This window comes from Aptenodytes patagonicus, chromosome 1, assembly GCF_965638725.1.
Source record: "Aptenodytes patagonicus chromosome 1, bAptPat1.pri.cur, whole genome shotgun sequence".
In the NCBI taxonomy this organism is placed as follows: Eukaryota; Metazoa; Chordata; class Aves; order Sphenisciformes; family Spheniscidae; genus Aptenodytes; species Aptenodytes patagonicus.
This window is the reverse complement of record NC_134949.1, coordinates 15,293,042-15,313,229: the sequence shown is the minus strand read 5'-3', so window position 1 is coordinate 15,313,229 and position 20,188 is coordinate 15,293,042. Positions and strand designations below refer to the sequence as shown.

At 41.2% G+C, this 20,188-nt stretch overlaps 1 protein-coding gene across 3 annotated transcripts in view; it reads right to left on the bottom strand.

Annotated features, from left to right (window-relative positions):
- The window catches only part of PIK3CG (phosphatidylinositol-4,5-bisphosphate 3-kinase catalytic subunit gamma), a 36,882-nt gene extending 17,003 nt beyond the window's left edge, over positions 1–19,879 (bottom strand). Inside the window, exons 1-6 of one of the 3 annotated variants that reach the window (XM_076328615.1) lie at positions 19,815–19,879; positions 11,023–13,038; positions 6,669–6,734; positions 6,339–6,564; positions 2,266–2,369; positions 1,167–1,313 (exon numbers count right to left, since the gene is read on the bottom strand). In XM_076328615.1, coding sequence (XP_076184730.1) covers positions 1,167–1,313; positions 2,266–2,369; positions 6,339–6,564; positions 6,669–6,734; positions 11,023–13,026 — 2,547 coding nt within the window. In that variant the 5' untranslated portion in view covers positions 13,027–13,038; positions 19,815–19,879. Of the gene's footprint in view, positions 1–1,166; positions 1,314–2,265; positions 2,370–6,338; positions 6,565–6,668; positions 6,735–11,022; positions 13,039–14,274; positions 14,296–19,301; positions 19,471–19,814 lie in introns of those variants that run through there. The other 2 variants (XM_076328609.1, XM_076328620.1) reach the window with 2 other exon arrangements.
- Positions 19,880–20,188: the final 309 nt, after the last annotated feature.

The window sequence follows — 20,188 nt, the reverse complement described above, 5'->3', positions numbered from 1 at the left end:
TGGGGATAAACCATGACACTATTTTACAGATTAAGAGAGAAATACAGAAAGTGTTCAGCCATTCAAGATTATCAGTTACAGAACCAGGGTTTACATTTCCTCATCTGTCCTGTGCCCAGGCAACCTCTACTGTTTTATAAAGTATTAATAAATATATTGTATGATTTCTACATGAGCTGAGATTGAATACATTAGCAAGTATGTCCATTTTTTCCCATAAATAACCCCAGAAGTGCTAACAAACCAGTTTGTCAGAACAATCACTGAAATATTACTAGAGCAATGCTACCTACCGATTACTTTGTCATTTGTAACTTCACCCATTGCATAAATAAATGATAAAAATGCTTCACCAGAAAAACAGGCCATCTTGCACTAAATAAGATTCCTTCTCCAGAACACCAAAATGTGCAGTATGTATGGCACATGGCAGGAGAAAACAGGGTAACAGTATGTACTGGGTCTGGCTGGGATGAAGTTAATTTTCTTGAAGAGCAGCTCGCATGGTGATGTGGTTTAGGTTGGTGACCAAAACAATGCTGGTAACGCACTGATGTTCCAGCTATTGCTGAACAGTGTTTGCAGAGCATCAAGGCTGCCTGTTTCTCACTCTGCCCCACTGTGAATAGATCAGGGGTGCACAGGAGGTTGGGAGGAGACACAACCAGGCAGATGATCCAAACCAAGCAAAGAAATATTCCATGCTGAATAATGTCATGCTCAGCAATAAAACAGAGAGGAAGGGGGTTAGGTAGGTTAACCATCTTTTGCATAGGAACTGGCTGGGCATTGGTCTACCCATGGGATGTGGTGTGTGACTGCCTTTGCATCACTTGTTTTGTTTTCTTTCTCTCTTCTTCCACTTCTCTTTTGCTTATTAAACAATTTTATCTCAACCCACAAGTTTTCTCGCTTTTACTCTTCCTTTCCTCTTTCCCCATGCCAGCGGGGTTAACCCACAACACAGTAACATAAAAAACTGTAGTACAAGAAAGAAGATCCAGTTTTGATGTCAGCCTTGCCATACACAGTTTAAAAAACAAAAGACAACCTCATATTTCATATGGACAGTAAAGATAAGGTATACACACTTCTGAAAAGTAAAAAGGTTTTAAAATATTTTAAAATATTCATGTTATTCATTTTACACATTTTGGCTGTCATACCTGTAAAATAAGCATGTCCTGACGGAGGTCATCTCCATGTTTGAAGATTATGCCTATAGTTTCATTTGATAGAGCTGTTGGATCTGCACATTTAAACTCAAGCCAGAGGGGCTTCTTCTTAGATGCCATTACTTTACATTTTTCTATCTGTGAAAGATGATACATTTATTGCTAGCCATTGTACTCCAACACCAACACAACTAACCTTTTTACACACCAACTACACAGTAGTTTACCAACTTCCAATCAGTTATACCACAAGAAACACAATGAAAGCACATGTAAGGAATGGTATTCAATTGCCACATAAAGCCTCACTGAACCTGCACAACTTTTAACACTGTCCATGATAAAGGAAAAAGCATGCCTTGACTCTCTGAAACTGGATTTAGCTTGTAAATCTGCTTCAGACAGAAAAAAACCCTTTTAAACCACGAACAAGAGATTCTGAAAAAAGTAGCAAATAACAGACCTTCACAACAGCACTCTGACAGGTGCTTTGCAAAACCGGAACATAATCATTGTCCAATGCAATTTACCACATCATCCACCCTTGTGACTTCTAGCAACTTCAGTTATTCCAGATTGCTTCATTCAATTCCTTTAGCAAATCGTTCAAGTTCATGGGGAAAATGGCATTTGTGCAACTAATTTAACATAATCATTCATAAAATAAGAACATAAATTCCCTATTTAGTTTTATTACATTTTTAATCTTGAGAAATTCAGCACTAAAACTACTGAAATTGCATTATTTGAAATGTTTTCTCAACTAATTATGTCTAGTACAACTGTAGTATGTAATACTTTCTATTCTGGAATTCCTGGTTCATAAGTAACTGAAAAATCATAATTGCCATTTAATGATTAGGATTTTATGGGTTGTTGCATTTTTTTAGTGCATGGTGGCATGTCATTACATTTTGAAAAATGCTAATAGCTTTGGGAACAAAAACTTATGGAGTCCATGAAATGTCATTGTACTCACAATGAAATAAGACCTTGAGACATATTAGCAAAAATTTTTACCAAATTACACATACTTGCAAATAGGAGATTTTTTCCAAAAAGGATTTGTAGAAACTCAGAATATACTTACCACTAGGGCTCCTGCTCTTAGCCCAGGATCATATGGAACTCTAAAACTTTCTGGAAGTTTGCTGCTCTGTAGTTTTTCAAGCTTTTGTCTCAGCTGTGCAATAACTGCAATTACAAGTAAGAAAACACAATGAAATCAAAAGTTGGAAGGCAAAAAAGTTACAGGATTTCAAACTTGTTAAGCGTCATGACTTAGCTAAAAACCTCCTCTGTTCAGCTACTTTTTAAACTGCTTTCCTCAAGGATCTCCGGATTTGAGGAATGGAGAAAGACTCTTTAAACATGCACTATTAATGGTCAGGGCTGTTTCAGATACCTAAAGGTAAAGTCTTCAAGCACCTCACAAGTCACGTGCCCTCTACACAGTGTTAGAAGCACTGCACAGTGCTTGGTGTTCTCCTGAAGAAGTCAGGAGATTACATTAAAATGTCACCTTTCATTTAAAAAACAAAACACAGCACAACACACCAAAAAATATTTTGCCCTTATAACTGCCAAGGAAACGTTGAACTATCTTCCCCAAAGGCTCAGAAGGAGGAGGCATTTAAAAGCACCTTGCATTTTCCAGTATTATTTTGACCTACCTCATTGCTCTTGCAGACAGACTCATGGCTTTTGCATTCTTGGAGTCAATTATACTGTAATCATAAGGACTCCAACTATAGAGATACTGAATGTCCTATCATCCTAAAACTGGTTTCATAGTGCAGCCTTGATAATCTCAATAGGTAAGAAGAAAATTTGCTGTATATTTATACAAACAAGAATTTTAATGTTCATATATAAACTGCATCTTTTCATTCATAAAACCTCAAGCTTCTGAATCTTCAGCTTAGAACAGTATGCATTATACTACATATGATGCACTTTGTTCATCTCAGCTAACAGGTGTTAGGAGCATAAGCAATACACTGGGTATTACCCTTCGTTAGGACAAAGACCTGAACGCTGTTCTAAAAGAAACTGCAGCTACACAGCAGAGCCTGCATATACATGTTCAAGTAATTTTGGAGATAAAAATAAAAGAGCAAAAAAAAATTGTAATGAGAAATCTAGACATGGACCTGGATACTTAATATACAAAATCATAAAATCATACAATTGTAGAATGGTTTGGGTTGGAAGGGACCTCTAAAGGTCATCTAGTCCAACCCCCCTGCCGTGGGCAGGGACATCTTCCACTGGATCAGGTTGCTCAGAGCCCCGTCCAGCCTGACCTGGAATGTTTCCAGGGATGGGGCATCCACCACCTCGCTGGGCAACCTGTGCCAGTGTTTCACCACCCTCAGCCTAAAAAATTTCTTCCTCAGATCTAGTCTGAATCTACCCTCTTTCAGTTTAAAGCCATTACCCCTTCTCCTATCACAACAGGCCCTATTAAAAAGTTTGTCCCCATCTTTCGTATAAGCACCCTGTAAGTATTGAAAGGCTGCAATAAGGTCTCTCTGGAGCCTTCTCGTCTCCAGGCTGAACAACCCCAACTCTCTCAGCCTGTCCTCATAGGAGAGGTGTTCCATCCCTCTGATCATTTTTGTGGCCCTCCTCTGGACCCACACCAACAGGTCCATGTCTTTCCTGAGAGAAAGGACGCTGGACGCAGTACTCCAGGTGGGGTCTCACCAGAGCGGAGTAGAGGGGCAGAATCACCTCCCTCGACCTGCTGGCCATGCTTCTTTTGATGCAGCCCAGGATACGGTTGGCTTTCTGGGCTGCAAGAGCACATTGCCAGCTCATGTCCAGAAAATGAAGACATTTCAAAAGTTGCTATCAAGTTAAGAAAGTCAAGTCAAAAGAATTACCTGAGAACTCACACAACACAAATGTTACATTTATCCTAAAGGCTTTTAGAAAAGAACTACCTAGCAGTGCCAGGTGCGCAATGTGGTATCTCCTCTGGTAAAAAATAAATAAATCTGACAGCAAGATACAGGAGCTAATAAGTGGACTTTATAATCAGACACCTTTCAAAAACAAAACCAAAATAAACCAAAACCAAAATACCCCTAGGTTGTAGTAACTTGGGTCATGAAACAGCTTTCTAAAATGTAACTATCGATTTCCTAGGCAAATCTAGCTTGATTTCGTAAGTCTCCTCATTGTAATGTAATGTAACTTGAAAATTGTATGCCAACCAATTGAAGCTATTAAAGATTAGGAATTAGCTGATTTTAAAACGCAAGTGAAGGTGCTTGCTAAAACAATTTCAAGTTGATCTGGCTTAAGAACAAAGTGCTAGGCATTTTAAGAGAAGAAACAGCTGCATAGACACATTCTTGGGAGACAAAACATCTACTAGCGTGGTGATGAAAGCAGATAATCCTATGCAAGCTGTAATATTATGATCTTAAGAATTTATTTATTTATTATTATTCGCTATGTTTAAATATAAGCAAAGAGATTACATGAAAAGTGAAAGAAACAGTTTGACAGCATGACTGCTACTGGACTAGTATGGACCTAACAGGAAGGAATTTACTCTTTAAAAAAATCCATAAATACTGGAGGAAGAAAAATATATACAAGAATTAGATGAGGCTGCATGACAGAATGAAATGAAATTAAATAGTCCAAAACATTCAGACTGAAAATATAAACAACTATGAACATTAGAAATGATGGGGCAAAAAAGAAGCAATAAACTAAAGAAGAAATTTTAGGATATACATTTTTGAAAATGTAAGAAGTAGAAGCCTGTAGGAAAAATCATATCCTCAATAATCTGAGAATAAATTAAATTAGATATAGCATTAGTAGGACACTCCATAGTTTCAGGAAGCCTTATTCAGTGAAAATGTCAATTATATAAGTCATCTTTCAATGTTCTGCTGCACATTACATTCAAAGATTCTTTTACTTCAAAACCTGGTGGGTGTTAATGTGATTGCTTTCTCTTGAAACTTTTCTTCTTTGCCCACATATCCTTCAAAGATAATGTATTATGGAAACCGCTGCTGTTACAGACATGTACATCTGCAAGGCTGTAAAGTCTCTTTTCAAAACATGGGGTTCTGACCAAATATATTTAGATCATAGAGCATTTTAAGATAAATTTTAGAAAGTTGTTTAGAAAGAATATTTTATATGGGGGTTCAGTAAGTCCCCTAACTCACACTATGTGGTAACGTAACTGATATTACATTATATATTGAAGAATAAACGCATATTTCCTTCAAATTTCTTTTGAAACACCACCACAGCCACTTCTGCATAACCAGAGTGGAACGGCTTTCTGAACCAAGGAATTCCTGGCCTGGAACATAGCAGGCTGAACATGCAGGAAGAGCTGGTCTCTCTACAGCTTTTAGAATTTGGATATTGTCGTATGTCTTCTCGCACTTACTCCCAACACCAAGCAACTAACAGGAATGATGACAAACAAGCTTTTAAGGAAGTTGGGGGGGGGGGGGGCGGGAAGGCAGGCAAAACCCAGAGGTAAACAGGCATTGCATAACCCTACTGTGGCTTCCAAAGCAGTGCTTACAGGAACTAGAAATAACAATACCACATCTGTGTCTCACAGGACTCCTATTCAGCACATTGCAAAGCCCCAAAGATGTGCTCTGTATATTCACTGCTGATCCACCAGCTACTTTCATGGCCTAGCAAAGGCTGTACTGGACTCCTCCCCGGTCTTCTTGCCAAGAGTCTTTTAGTGACTGCTTAGGGTAAGGCTGTGTTTCTTGGCAAGTGTCACTTTTTCTCTTTATTTCCAGTTAATATTTGTGTCCTGTTGTTCAGTGCTGGCATTCAGCTAAGTCCTATGTACAAGAACTTAGCTGTTTCCCAGTTGCATGGCGTGAGGTTCAAGAAGATAAGCCAAAGCACGGGAATGTACTGGGTGTCCATAACATTGATATTCTTCCCCTTTTGGGGTGGAATGAGCAAACAAATGTATTATTGGTTCAATCACTATCAACTTACTCTGGCATTTTAAAGGAAGTAATAATGATGCCCTTTGACAGTCATTTATCCATTAATTTTCAAAATAAACAGTACAATTTGCTGCCTAGATTTTCACACCCAAAGAGAAAAAACAGTATTATTGCAAATGAAGAAATGCCTGTTAGCAAATACCTTGAGAAGTGACATCATACTTTTCTGCAGAAACTGATTTTATCTCCATTGTGACTTTATGCAGCAATTCAATTACTTGAACCTGCTTCATGAAATCGTGTAGCATTGCTTTTCCACAGCCCCTAAGATAAGCTTCTAGGATGACTGCAAACCTCTGTTGGTAATGCATGGACTGGGCAATCTCGCTTCTTAAGAACCAAAACAAGAAGTGACCAATTCTTTTGTTCTAGAGGTAAAAAAAAATACTACAATCAGCATGCATTTCTTGACAAAGGGTTTTAATAATGCCAGTAACTTCAGCGTAAGTTGGCTGTATTTTTAAAGACTTACTCTCAAACCCCGTTTTAGCAGAAATCTGGCTAATGCACTGTCATGATATGGCTCGAATTTCACAGCCTGAGGAATACAAACACAGAAGACGTGTTATTAACATATTTAAGATCCCGTTGCACTTAATACTTTACCAATGACATCTAGAGAGCGCGTTGCTGCAAGGAGAAAATGTATAACAAAACTGGTCGTTTGAGGAAACAAAGTTGAAAAAAACAAAGCAAGGCTTCTCTGTGTTTGATTCAAGACGCACTTTTTATTTGCAACAGGTTCTTTTCAGGTATATTATTAATGTGACAAAGCAAGCAATGCAGGGAGTAGCTAACCAGCTACTCATGAAGCCATGTGAACAAAGCAACATCATTCTCAGGCCATAGCAAAAACCAGCAAGATCAGAAAACTGTCTGCAGTCTGACTGACACAGAGAAGGCTTGAAAAGATTATTGCCAAATGAAATGATGCATTTGTAATCATTCTGTAATGAAAATTTTCAATAACAAAGCACTGTTTTTTTACAACATCCGCCACTTTGGGACTGGGGCACCAGGGTTCACTGCTGGGTTCCCCAGCAAGCATGGGATACAGGAGCAGCTTTTCAGAGCACCTCATCTCAGGCATTCTGGCCTTTCGCCCCTAAATGAACCACAAAATAGAATGAAGGCTCTGATGCACATCCTATAGTAACGGAGTACAATTAAGAGGAAGACTTCACCAGAGCTTTTTTTTTTTTTAATGACTCTGTGAGCACAGATGTATTTTTTATCTTCCAACAGCCGCTCCCCTCCACCCAAGCCCACAGATACTTCTAAGCAACTGCCAAAAAAGGGTGGAAACAAAAAGTCAACAACTTTTTTGAATTGTCAGGATTGGAATTTTTTGCTGTTAGTCTCCTCCCCATCCCAATAACGAAGCGAATTGGTCTACCAGAAAACTATCACACTTCCAGGTACTGGGCTGTGCCAGGGAACTTGTCCACTTCAAGTGGTTTTTCCAGCAGCTTCTTTCCTGTTGCTTGAGGGACTCAAGTCTATAAGAGGTTTGTATTAAGATTAATGGGGGAAAAAAGATATGCATGTGTATCCCATGGCAAGAAAAAAGAAATAAGAAGCATACAATCTCTGGAAAAGAGTCACAAAATCCCTGTCGTGGACTGAGGGGGCTGGTGAATGGCTTCAGGTTCTGGAAATAGAGAGCCAGGAAGCGGCACATAGGGAGACTAAGGGAAAACAAAGGGATGTGCAGAGAGCCGGGTGCATGTAGTACGCTCAGCTTTCAGAAGCAACAAAGTATGCAAACCTCTAGTGATAGTTATTCAACACAATATAATGGCTCTTTCAAGATCACTGTGGTCTGAAGCTTGCAAAGAAGCAACCAAGCCATCAGCAGAGGTCTACTAAATTCATCAAACAAATCACAGGGTTTTATAAACTCTTAAAAGTACTGCGGCACACAGTTGTATTTTTTATTATTAAAATATCAACACTATTTCTGAAATGTACATCATCCTGTGGGTTTATTCAACAGAAAAAAAAAAAATCGAGCTTTTTCAGTCAACATTCTAGAATGAACCAACTTATAAAAATGCCACGAAGACTTGTTCTTTCCAGCTGCTGGCTAAGAGACAGACAAGAAAGCCAAGCACCAGACTTGCCCTTCTACAGTATCATAATTCTGCAAGAACTGTCTTGACCACCTCTGCAATACTGTTTTATTTCCCCAAGCAACACCATCTTATTTAGGAAAGATAACGAGAACTCACAAACATAAACTGATTTTAAAATATATAGATCCTTTTACTTTGTGTAAGTATGTAAGAGATTATGAGGTATGAGGGTTTTTTAATAAAAATTAATTTTCACTGCAATAAGGCACCCAAAAGCTATAATTATTACATAAATTCAAATGGATTTGCTTACAGTTCCAAGAAAGCCTATTAAAAACCTCATTCTGGTATATACTTTGCTGAATGTTCTCAGTGCATATCCCTGAAAAACAATTTAAGAATGAAATACAGCCAAACAACCGGCCATTGCTTCAAAACAGAACCTCCTTATATTAAGGTTGCAAATATATTTTAACATAAAAGAATATTAGAAAAATGTATTATGAGCATCCTTATTATGCTTCTGTTTTAGAAATAATTATTTTAAAAAGTCAATCCCATTTTTCTTTTTTCTTCACAAAGTCAAATATCAACATTTGAATAGCAACATAAAAGCTAGCCATTAAAAAACATCTGCTGGCACTTCATCAGGTCCCTGCACGTAACTTTGCCTTGTCAGTTCAGCAGAAGAGCTTTACTCGCTGCCATATACAAGCAGTACAGTCATTGGTGTTTGGTTTACAATGGATTTTGTTGTATTTTAATTATCCTATTCATGTTCTGTCAACTGCACAGAGAACAGACCTTTATAGGAAGCTCAACAGGTTTATTTATGGCATGGCTGCTTCTATTTGGGATAAACCTGGGTGAAAATAAAATGTTTGTTTGATTTCTAACTCTACTGGGAGGTAAAATGGGAATATCCTGTGCAGAGTGAAATAAGCCATAAAGCTTTCATGAAGGCATGCATGTGAAAAGTGATGACCGTTTGCAGAAGAGACATCTCGGATGTGTCCATTAGAGCAGAGGAATGGCTGACATCCATTCTCTGAAAAACGTGGATTTTCAAATACACTGTGGTACCAATAGTTTGCTGCAGGATGCTGACGGCCTATGCTCTGTTGTTAGCCAAGGAAGGAAAGACAAGGAACCAGCAGAGAGGTGAAAGTTGAGATCTAGTATTTTTCTCCTTTTTGGGGATGGCAATCTTTTAATTTCTTACTACATTTCTTACTAAAAATGACACAGTGAAGTTAAGCTACTATGATTTTATGCTACAGCAATTTAATTTACTGTTAGAGAGATTTATTCTTTTTAAAACTCTCCAGATTTGTACTTCCTGAAAACAAATAATTTCAAAAACAAATGGAAAAAACTCGGTATTTCCCCCATTCTCTCAGGCACTTTGATATCAACCAATCACCAACCCAAACCCCTAATTTGGATACAAAAGCGAGTAAAATTGCTGAGCCACATGTAGACAGCAAAAGCTCACAAGCCAAGTATATATATAGCAGCAGCTACGTGGGAGGCCCAGTGAGGTAACCGTAGCGACTCCTTTGGTTAATGCAGAAGTGCATAAATTCTGCCTGGGGAGCCTAATCTTCAGACAAGCAAAGACAAGGCTAAAAAGGCCTTGTTTAAAGCACTACTGATGCGCAGCAAAATCTGAAATACTGACTTCATTTTCCTGGGAACCTGGGCTCTCTCTGAACCTGCAGAAATTAAAAGCCCTATCCCGCAGCTTCCCCGGCTGCAGCAGTTCCTTTTTTTTTTTTAATTTCAAATGCCGATTTTGTCCTCTGATTCTCTGAAAAAAGTATTTCCTGCTCTGCGGGGCGACAGCCTTTCTGCACGAACCAGAGCCCTGTCGGGTGTGGGAAGCCTGCAGAGTCGCCTTGCTTCAGGGGACGCGTTTACCAGGAAGAACCGCAGGGTTACACCTTTCATCAGCCATCAGACATGACTTTGCCACTGCCAGGCTGCACAGCTCCAGCACCGCGTTGCAAAAAAGCAAACCAATTTTCTTGTATAACTGATATAAACCTTCCCGATGTTTCATTTGGCAGATCCGCACACAAAGCGCTTCAAATCGATACAGCGGTGATTCATTGCCATTAAACCCACAATTTTTCACCCAACTTCCCAGAATGAATTAATCTTATTATGGAGTCCTAGCGACCCTTTATTTACTTTTTAAAATTTTTTGGAAGCTTCTAGATAAATTTGGTCCCCTTAACAGTACCAGACTGAACTCATTGCAACATATGTAACTACACTTATTTTTGACCTAAAACCCAACCCCAGATTTTTCTTCAGGCCTTGCCCGTGTCAACATCCACCTTAACTTTCTTTCTGTCTACACTCCTTCTAAACTATTGGTAAAGCTGGGCAACAATTCTTCAGTGCTGTGTGATTCAGACCTGATATGAACAGGATTAGAGACAGCACAGTTAGGATTTGCTCCCATCATAGCTGTGCTAGTGTTGACAATTTCTAGAAAAACATACTGTAAACACAAGATGCAAATTGTAAGACACAAGGAAACGGTAACACAAAAATAACAACATAGGCAAAAGGCGAAATATAGAAAGTGTGTTTGGGGTTAATTTGGTTACTACCACTGCTTTGACTAAACACTGAAGACTTCAAAACCAGGGATTACTAACTAGACCCACTAAGATGGGAATGATGATGGGGTAATGCAAATATTCGTGGAAGGCAGGGTTCAAGAATGCAAATTCACCTTACCTGCACAAGCTGTAAAAGATAATGAAGAACATCATCATCTTCTAAACTTTCCAGTTTTTGAACTGCCATTGCTCGGACATTTTCATCTGAAAAGTTACAGTCCAGAAGTTGCATTGTGAGTCCAACATCTAAAGTGCTTTGATCCCAAACCTCCTTTTTAGCTAGCAACTGGTATGTTTTGGCCACTACTTCTTGTTGTCCCCATTTCACAGAGCTAAGCAGCTTAGGATACGCCTTGGGGTGCTTTATGCTTTCATACCTAAAGTGCCACAACAGTTCTTTGTCCTCAGGAGAAAGTGGATTAAGTGGGTCAGTTGCTATGATCTCTTCAAGTTGCTTGCGAAGCTGGTTGGGCATTTCAGCTCGTGTCCTATTCCCTTGGGGGTCTGACGTTATCCTGTGCTTGGGCAAGGCAATTGGGTGACAATATTTGTCCAGCACGATAGAGATAGCCATTGAGTTTTCTTTATCCGGGTTAGTTGCTGATGTGAGTTTGTCTGCATTAATACTTCCTTGTTCTTCCCCCTTGCCTGGAATTTTCCACATGTGGAGCACATACTCCCCACTTCGCAGCAAGAAACGGTGATCTATCAACAAAAGATTGACATAATAGAGAAGCTGAGTTTTGCATTTTGAATCAGAGTTGGGGGATTCATGTGACTGAAGGTTCGTCTTTGTGGACAGTCCCTGTGCTTTGCCGCAGTATATCTGAAGATTCAGGAGTGCTCCTTTAGGCAAATCCTTGATTTTGATATCAAACTCCAACCAAATATTCCACAGAACCTCCTCAGTAAAAGGCTTTGATGAAGTCCTCTTCTGTGAAAGGAGCTGCTGCCCATGTTGAATGTTAGCCTCCACAAACACAGTAAGATCAGTATTTCTCGGTAAAACTGGGATATCAATGCCAATTATTTTCACCCTAAATTTCCTATTACAATCCCACAAAGAGATAGTGAAGACTCTCTCATGATCTTTTCCATCTATTGTCAATTGTTCATGATACCCTGTAACTCCTGTACAGTCATCCACCAAGGGCCACTCCTCCTTCTGAACCTCATCCTCATTTGGGTCAGGGGGATTGTCTAAGACAAGGTGGATTTCTTCCCCATTCTTAAGGCACTGTCTTATCCAGTGAAAATCTTTGATTGGTGTCTCTCCAGTAATGTACTCATCTCTGCCACAAATCCTGAGAACAAAATCCAGTTCACTGTGATCTTCAGGAATGTCCATCAAAGACTTTTTCTTTGCCATTTTTGTGAAAAAGCTGTGGAGAATCATATCTGGAGTGTCATCTATTGACACTTTAATTTTTTGGCTAGTTGTTCCTCTATGTATGATTATGAAAATGTTATTATTAGTGATCTTTTTAAATAAATATTCTGGGAGTGGCTTAGATGTAGTCCATGGGTGCATTGCATACAATTTAGGATCTCTACAGGCTACCTCTATCATTCGTGGAGTGACTAATCTGCGACGGGTAAATTCTAGTTCATCATCATGCACGTTGCTTACATCAGTGACATCGTAACCAATTAAATCATTAAGTTGCCGCTGAAATTCCTGAACTTCTTCTGATGGTTTTTGTTTCTGGACAACATAGATCTTGCCTACCTTTTTCTGTAACACTTTCCAGTACAGTATGCAGTCTAATGTCTGTAATACTTGATGTTTATCATAAATTTCATACCATTGCCCCTTCTTCTGATACTGCAGAATAAATTGATCTGGGGTGAATGCGTGGTAGAAGTCCGTGGTTTGACTCATCTCTATTGCACGCATCCAAATCTGTGCTTTCATTTGCTCAACGGTACAGTTGCCAGCTATTTCAAGTAACATCATTTCTGGTACTTTAGTATGTTTATTGCTTGTAGGTAAAATAAACTCAATGGATATCAGTTCCATTGACGACAAATTACTCGATGTACAATGAGGTTTCATTCTTCTTCTCCTTCGTTTGTTTTCCTCTCTCATAACAACGGGCTGTTCATAATCCCCCAACTCCATGCCAGAAGAAATCTAGCAAAACATACAAATACTTGATTACCTTCTCATTTACATTTTTCTTTACTCTTATTTTTTAACTCTTAATTAAAATCACAGGCCAATCAGAATCCTGCTATGTATACGCTTTTTATACTTCCCCTTCCCCTTAATTTCTGGTCATAAATACTTGATTTACATAAGCTACCTCAGACGGAATCCACTCAATTCAGTACCAAATATAAAAAAAACACAACAACCCTCCAATGATTAAATAATTAAAATAGAGCTTTCAAACAGCCTTCCCAGATTTCACTGAGAATAAGCAGTCTGACTATGTATTTCCTCCATACTGATTTGTTCTTGCAGCTATTTGATCAAGCACTGATTCTTCTGCTGCTTCATCTGTTTTGATGCTGCTGATATTACCGTAAGTAGATTTTCATAGAAATCAAAAGACACACTACCGTGTATGAGCATAACTCGATCCCATCGAGCTCCAGGAATGACAGAAAGTAACAAAACAAGCAATTTATTTGCAGACTGGACAGAGGTTGAGCCTATTCCCATTTTCCTCTGCCTCTCTTTTTAGTGATGAGGAATAAGGACTTACACCAAAAAAAGCCCTTAGGATGCAAAAGTCAGGGACTACTTCTGAAGACAGATACTTAACATGCATCTAAATTCAAGCCCAGTATCCTTAGATAGGCTTCTTTTAAATACATTAATTCACCAGACTGATAACATCCATCCATTTTAAAAGTAAACACTTCCAGTATAAACTATTAGTTTGTTACAGAAGAAAAAGCACCCAAGCTGATGCCGATTTATTACCCTATACATCAAATCACACCTAAAACACCTGTAAAACAACTTCAAACACGAGTAGTCTACCTTATCAGCTTTCAGTAAACAAAAAATATTGTTGCTCACAGTTAATCTCCATTGAACGATATAAAAGTGGAAATTATTCACCAAGAGCTTGGGAGAGGAAGGCAGCGCTGATTAACGCGCTCGCACAAGCTAAGTTACAGCAACATACTAAACTTCTTTTCCAGATGATGCTCTACACATAGAATCTTTCTCTAACTGCTGGAAAAACTAAAACCACTGTAACGATGCCTTAGCAGATAACAAAACAAGAAGATAAAAATATAAAAGGTTAAACTGAAACAACATAGCATGCTAACTAAAATTATTTTTTCAAGTTCCGGAAAGCAACGACCGTGGACACACCACCTCTATAATTCACAAAGCACAAGGAAATATTACCTGCTTATAAAATAAAGGCTGAATTGCTGAAGACGATTCATTTGTTTAATGTCTGAAGTTCCTATTTTTTTAAAGGAAGATCATTCACACAAAAAATTTCTTTGTTTAAGCTGTTCTGCTTTTCTTACTCGCCCTCATATCCAGATGCAAAGGAAGTGATGCACTTACCAGGAAGGAAGTTTTAACCAAGTTGATTATACATATGATCGCTCATTTAAAAAAAAGTCAGAATGCTTTTCCTGTTACAACAGTAAAAATACACCAACAGTACACCAATTTAATTTTAACACACATGCATAGAAGACATGCTTAAAGCCTTTTAAAAATAGCTAAGAATAATCCAGGCAATAAATCTAATGAATCCAAATAAAACATTTTAAAAACATTATATTTTGGAGAGCCTAATTACTTTATAAAAGAGTTAAATAAAAATACTAAAGACACCTAAATCTGCAATGTTTCCTTATTTTTATTTTCATGGTGATAGCCCTTTGAGAATTCCCAACTCAAATTCATTAGAGTGTTTTAAGCCAGTCTCCATACAGGCATCACATGGAGATGGTGTCTGCCAAGGATCTTGTGTGGTAACCCCAGCAATAGAACCGATGGGCAATCTTCCTCCTATATGATTACAAACACACAGTGAAATCCACTAGAAATGATGACTTAAGATTTGGGAAAAATTTAAACCATGGACTTTCAACCCTAATTCTTGTGGTTAACTACAACCTGAAGAGCTGTTCCTTTACTAAAAAAAGTCCCCACAGGAAAAGATTTGGGAAAACATGTACAAATCAGAAAGAAAAGACAGAAAAACCTCTAATCGTTTCCTTTTTCCTTATAACTTTTCCAGTGAAATACCAACCATTTTGAAGAGCAATAAGGAGTACACATCCTACAGCAGTACATATCCTACAAAAATAATGACTCTTGAGGAGAGCAAAATATGAAACAACTGAAAGGTCTTTTAGCAACAGTGAAGTAGTGGTGGTGGTTTTTTTTTTTAACATATGCACGCTTCCCATCTCGTAAAACACCCTTCTTATTAAAAGCGGGGGGGAGGGGGAAAGCTCCCTCTATTGGCAAAAAAATCTGATAGTCTCTTACCTACCGCCAATGTGCCACTCACAACCTCTGAAATTAACAGTTTGCCAGGGTTAAAAAAAGAAAATACCCTCCACCATAGACATGCTCTTCTTTCTCAGAGCATCATTTTGCTTGGCAGCTAAGATTGATTTCTTTTTAGAGGTTATTTTTCTCAGGAAGTGAGTTTGAGGAAAACACACTCTGTCCTAGCTCCCTCTACCTTTTAGAGCCAGTATTTGAAATTTCTCAAGGAACTGGTGAAGTTGCCCCGAACATTTTGTCACTGCCATGAAATCTACCCATCTTGGCCAAGACATCTCCAACACTCATTCTCCGTGCATGTGCAACCTGTCAGCATTCATCAGCCACAGTCTCTGTGGCATCTCAGCACTACACACCACTTTCCTCTCAGGTCCTCCTCTCGTCTGAAAAAAGCACTCAGTTGCTGGAAAACTTGACCACCTGTAACCTCAACAGCAGTGCCCAGGATAATGGAGGGGAAGGAAGCAGCCAGTTTCACATAAAAAGGAAAAGGAGCTGGAGGTGTAGGAAAAGAAGAGGAGCAATGCTGAAGGGGAAAATGTGTTTGGCAAAACCTATGTTTTGAAATTCCCTGACTTTGGAAAGCTTGACTTTGCAATGTTTTTGCAGAGTCTGTCTTTTGAAGTATAATTTCTAAAACATGAAATATAGTCGCGTATTTTTCTTCATTTAAACATAAGCAACTAGCAGTAAGGGTTTTTTCATGCCAACAGGCTACAAAGATTTTTAGCAAATATCCCTCGTTCTAAAAGTCGTTGTGCTGACCCTGTTAAGTAAACCTGGATTCATTTTGGTTTCATTGGGTTTTGCCAGACCTAAGGAAGCATGCTGTTTTAAAATGTCCTCATTTTGCTGCCATGTGCTATGCACTTAAAGATTAATTTTTCAAACACATATACACACAAATATTCCATCTCCTGCTAAGCTATTCTAGCACTACTCCATCAATCAAGACCATCAAGACTGTCAAAGGCAGCATCTCTACCTCATGCAGCAGAGAACTACCCTGTACACTGCTCAATGAATGTAAATGTTTGACACTCTCATGCACTTAAAAAGACAGGTAGAGCAATATTGTGAAAGGTTCAGATATTCCCCCCAAACTGCATCAGATACAATGCACAATGCATGACACTTGTGTAACTGCCCATACAAGACTGTTTCTTTTCCCACATTCATTTGGGCTGTGACCTGTCGTACCTAGTCCAGTCCACTCTCCATCTCCAGTTCAGCTCTGACCCCTTTTCATCAGCTTCAGAAGCCAGTTCTTGGAGCGATGACTGTCTCTAATCTGTCTCTGCAATGAGACACAAAAGCGTCCCCATTCTTAGGGTGACACCAAATTGTATCTATTTTCTGCTAATCCATGTGTAGGCATGGCAAAACCATATTTCCTCATGCGTATGCATCAGAAAACTTTGATGTTTATAATGGAGAATATTGACGTTTCTATATGCCTACTGCGACCACACCACAAAAAAATAAAAAAAAAAAATCACTTTTTTTAAATTTCTAATTCTAATGAGCCTCATCAACCCCGAATTTCCCTGTATTAGGAGAACTGTCCTACCACCGGTCCACGAATCCTGATGGGGTGCAAAGGAGCAGGAGGAGGTAGTCCTATAAAGGGTAACTAAGACAAGCAGACAGGCTCGCCTTTGTCTCCAGTCATGTTCCTATCTCATCGCTCAGGTCAGTAAACTGATCATAACAAGAACAACAAAAAAATTTGGTTAATTTTCAGCTGGATCAGTTCCTCGATCTGACTCATCACTTGCAGGAGTGGTAGAACAGGGGAGGGAAGAGAAGGGAAGGAAATGGGGCCAGCACAGTTTAGGATAACTGAGACTGAAACATAATTCACAGCAGGATTAGGAGATAAATTCATGAGTAAACTTGTTAAATGATTTGAAAACATTGGCTGAAAGGTGCCTTAAAAAGACAATGTGGTATTATCATGAATTACTTCATATATTCTGCTACAAAAAATTCAAGATATCTGTCAAACCACTGCTTTGTTAGAACTGTGTTAGAGTTTTACCAGTTACTTATTCTTCACCAGTTATTTTCATGCTTATTCTATATTAGTTCCTGTTTCTGGTTTAATCCACCATGTGAAAAACCTTATTTTAAAATTATTCTTTTCACTTTAGTGTGAACTCCTTCCCAGACAACATAACCTGCAAGAAAATAGGCACTCTCTATCAGAGTAAGAACTACCTCATGCACACATTATGCAAATATAATAAAAATCTGTTTACATTGAGTTTCAGATAAAGTTAACTTTAAAGATAAACTAAAACCCCCCCCAAAACTACCATGACATGACCCAAAGTCTTCCAAGCAGCATACCACATATGCTTGCCAGCACTGTTCTGTAGCAGGAGACCGCTTTGCATTTGCTGGACAGGAGTACAATATATCTTCCCTACATCTATGACGATCCAGTGCTGAGCTATGCAGGCCATGTTAAGCATGAACACAACAACAAAAACCACTTTCCTCAGTTCTTTTGTCAAATCCTCTAGCAACTACTAGCTCTCACAGGAATTAAATCAGTGCAGGTTCCCACTAGCAAGTAAACTTCACAGATAATATAGTCACATGCTTCATCAAAAAGTATACTAATCAGCAGATACAGCTCAACATCTCAGTCTGGAGGTTGTTGAGTCAATCAGACTGCTAGTATAGCTGTAGTATTTTCAGGACCCCACTGCCTTCACTACAGACCTTTGCATATTTTGGTTTCTACACAAGTTATCTATTTGGGGGTGCTTCTGGAACAAATAGTAACTGCTAGCTGGTTGCAAAAACTTAGGTAAGAATTTTGGCAAAGTTCTAGTTAACTGGAGTTATACAAGTTACAGGTGATCTACCTTCAAACCAACACTTCATGGAGTTTGAAAACACAGAGATCGAAGCTATGGCTCCTGCAGGGACACACGAGCTATTTGGATAGTGCCTGTCCTTTCAACTTGTGCCCGGTTTGCAAATACTGATCGTTAACGGCATGATCTAATCTACACCGACAACCAACTCCCGAATGCCCTCAGCTATTATTTCAGACGATTTGTGGTGGGGAAAGGTTTTATGGTCTACATGTACCAGATAGACACAGGAGGTTATTATTTGTTGGATGAGGAAATACAGTTATTTATTGTTTAAAAGCTGTGTTGTAGCAGAGCTGACTCATAGATCTCAAGACCAGAGGGAACTGCTAACACTGTCTAGTGTGATACTTCACTTTGCATTGTTCAACATACTAATAGTTTCGTCAACAGGTTTTGCATCAAACCTGTAATTCTTGTTTGGGCCACGATGTAAGCCGGGACCAAGGCCGCGAGCAGCGAAGGACCGGGCAGCGTACGGGGCGCTCAGCCTCTCAGCTGAGGCTGAGAGTCAGTCAGCACTCAGACTGCAGTGCTGACTCCGGTCAGTCACACATGCCCTGCTGGAAGGGGGCTCTAGGCGAAGCGCTTCGCCTGCGCCAGGCCCGGGAGGCGCGACGCGACGGGGAGCAGCGGGCCGAGGCTGCTTCCCTCACCCGGCCCACCGGCCGGGCCCCGAGGCCGCGCCCGCCCTGCCCGCCCGCCGCCCCGAGATGGCGGTCGGGGCCGGGCCGCCCCGCAGCGTCCGCGGGAGCAGCAGCGGAGTCGTGGCCGCATGAGGGCAAACCTCGCCGCGCCTAGCCCGGCGGGGCAGCCGGGGACCGCGGCCAGCCAGCCGCGGGCGCGCCGGCCGGTCTCTCCACCGCCACCGCGGGGAGCCGGGCCGCGCCGCCCTGGCCCTGCGCCCCCGCCGCCACCTGCGAGCCCGGGCCTCGGGCACGGCCGGGCAGCGCCGGCCTGGGGCAGGGTCCGCCGGCGACCGCCGCCGGCCCCCGGGACGGAGCTACTCACCGCAGCGGCGCGGCCGCGGCCCCGGCTCCAGACAGGTGTTTTTCCTCAGCAGGAAGCGGAGCGGGCCGGGGGCCGGAGGGGAGGCTCCATGGCCGGCGGTAGGCAGCTCCGGAGCTGCCGCCAATCACACGCCGGGCAAAGAGGGAACCGGCTGTGGGGCCTCCCCGCCCCGCTCGATCGCCGCCGCCCGGCCCTGCCGGGGCGCCCGGCCCCGGCCCCCGCCGCTGCGCCCGGCCCCCGCCGCGGCCCGCCGAGCCGGGCGTCGGGGCCGGACCCCTTACCCCGAGCGAGGCGGGGGTCCGGGGAAGGGGCTGGCGCTGGATCGGGACGCTGCGCGGGTCTGCGGAACGCGGTGCCCGGCCTTGCCGCCTGGAGGCGGCGGGCAGCCCTGCCGCGGTCCGGGACCCGCTGGCCCGGTACGGCCACATCAGCCGGAGTGGGGATATATCCACTATTAGGGTAAAGCACCACAGCCTTAGTGTGGTTTAATCACCAGCACAAGGCAGGCAGGACCTGTTCTGGTGTCAGTACAGGCAGGAAAACCTCCCTGGAAGCAGCTTCACGAGGTGTTCGTTGCCCAGGGGCCCCCGACGCTGGCGTGCCCGGCGGCAGGCTTCTGCTGAGCAGCCACCACCGCGGCGGTGCCAGCAGCCAGAGCTGGGGCTGCCCGGCCAGCCCCACGCGCTAAGCAGAGGACAGAGTTAGTTTGTCTAAGCTGTCCTCAAAAACCCCTGGTGATGGCAATCTGCTCTAGCGCACAGTGGCCGCCTTCTGAAAGATTTTCATGCTGTCTTAATGTCTGCTCCTACAAGTTTAGCCTCTTACTTGTCTTACTCCGTTTTTTTGCAGCTACTTTTTGTTCAAAGGTGCTGTATTCTTGTTTTCCT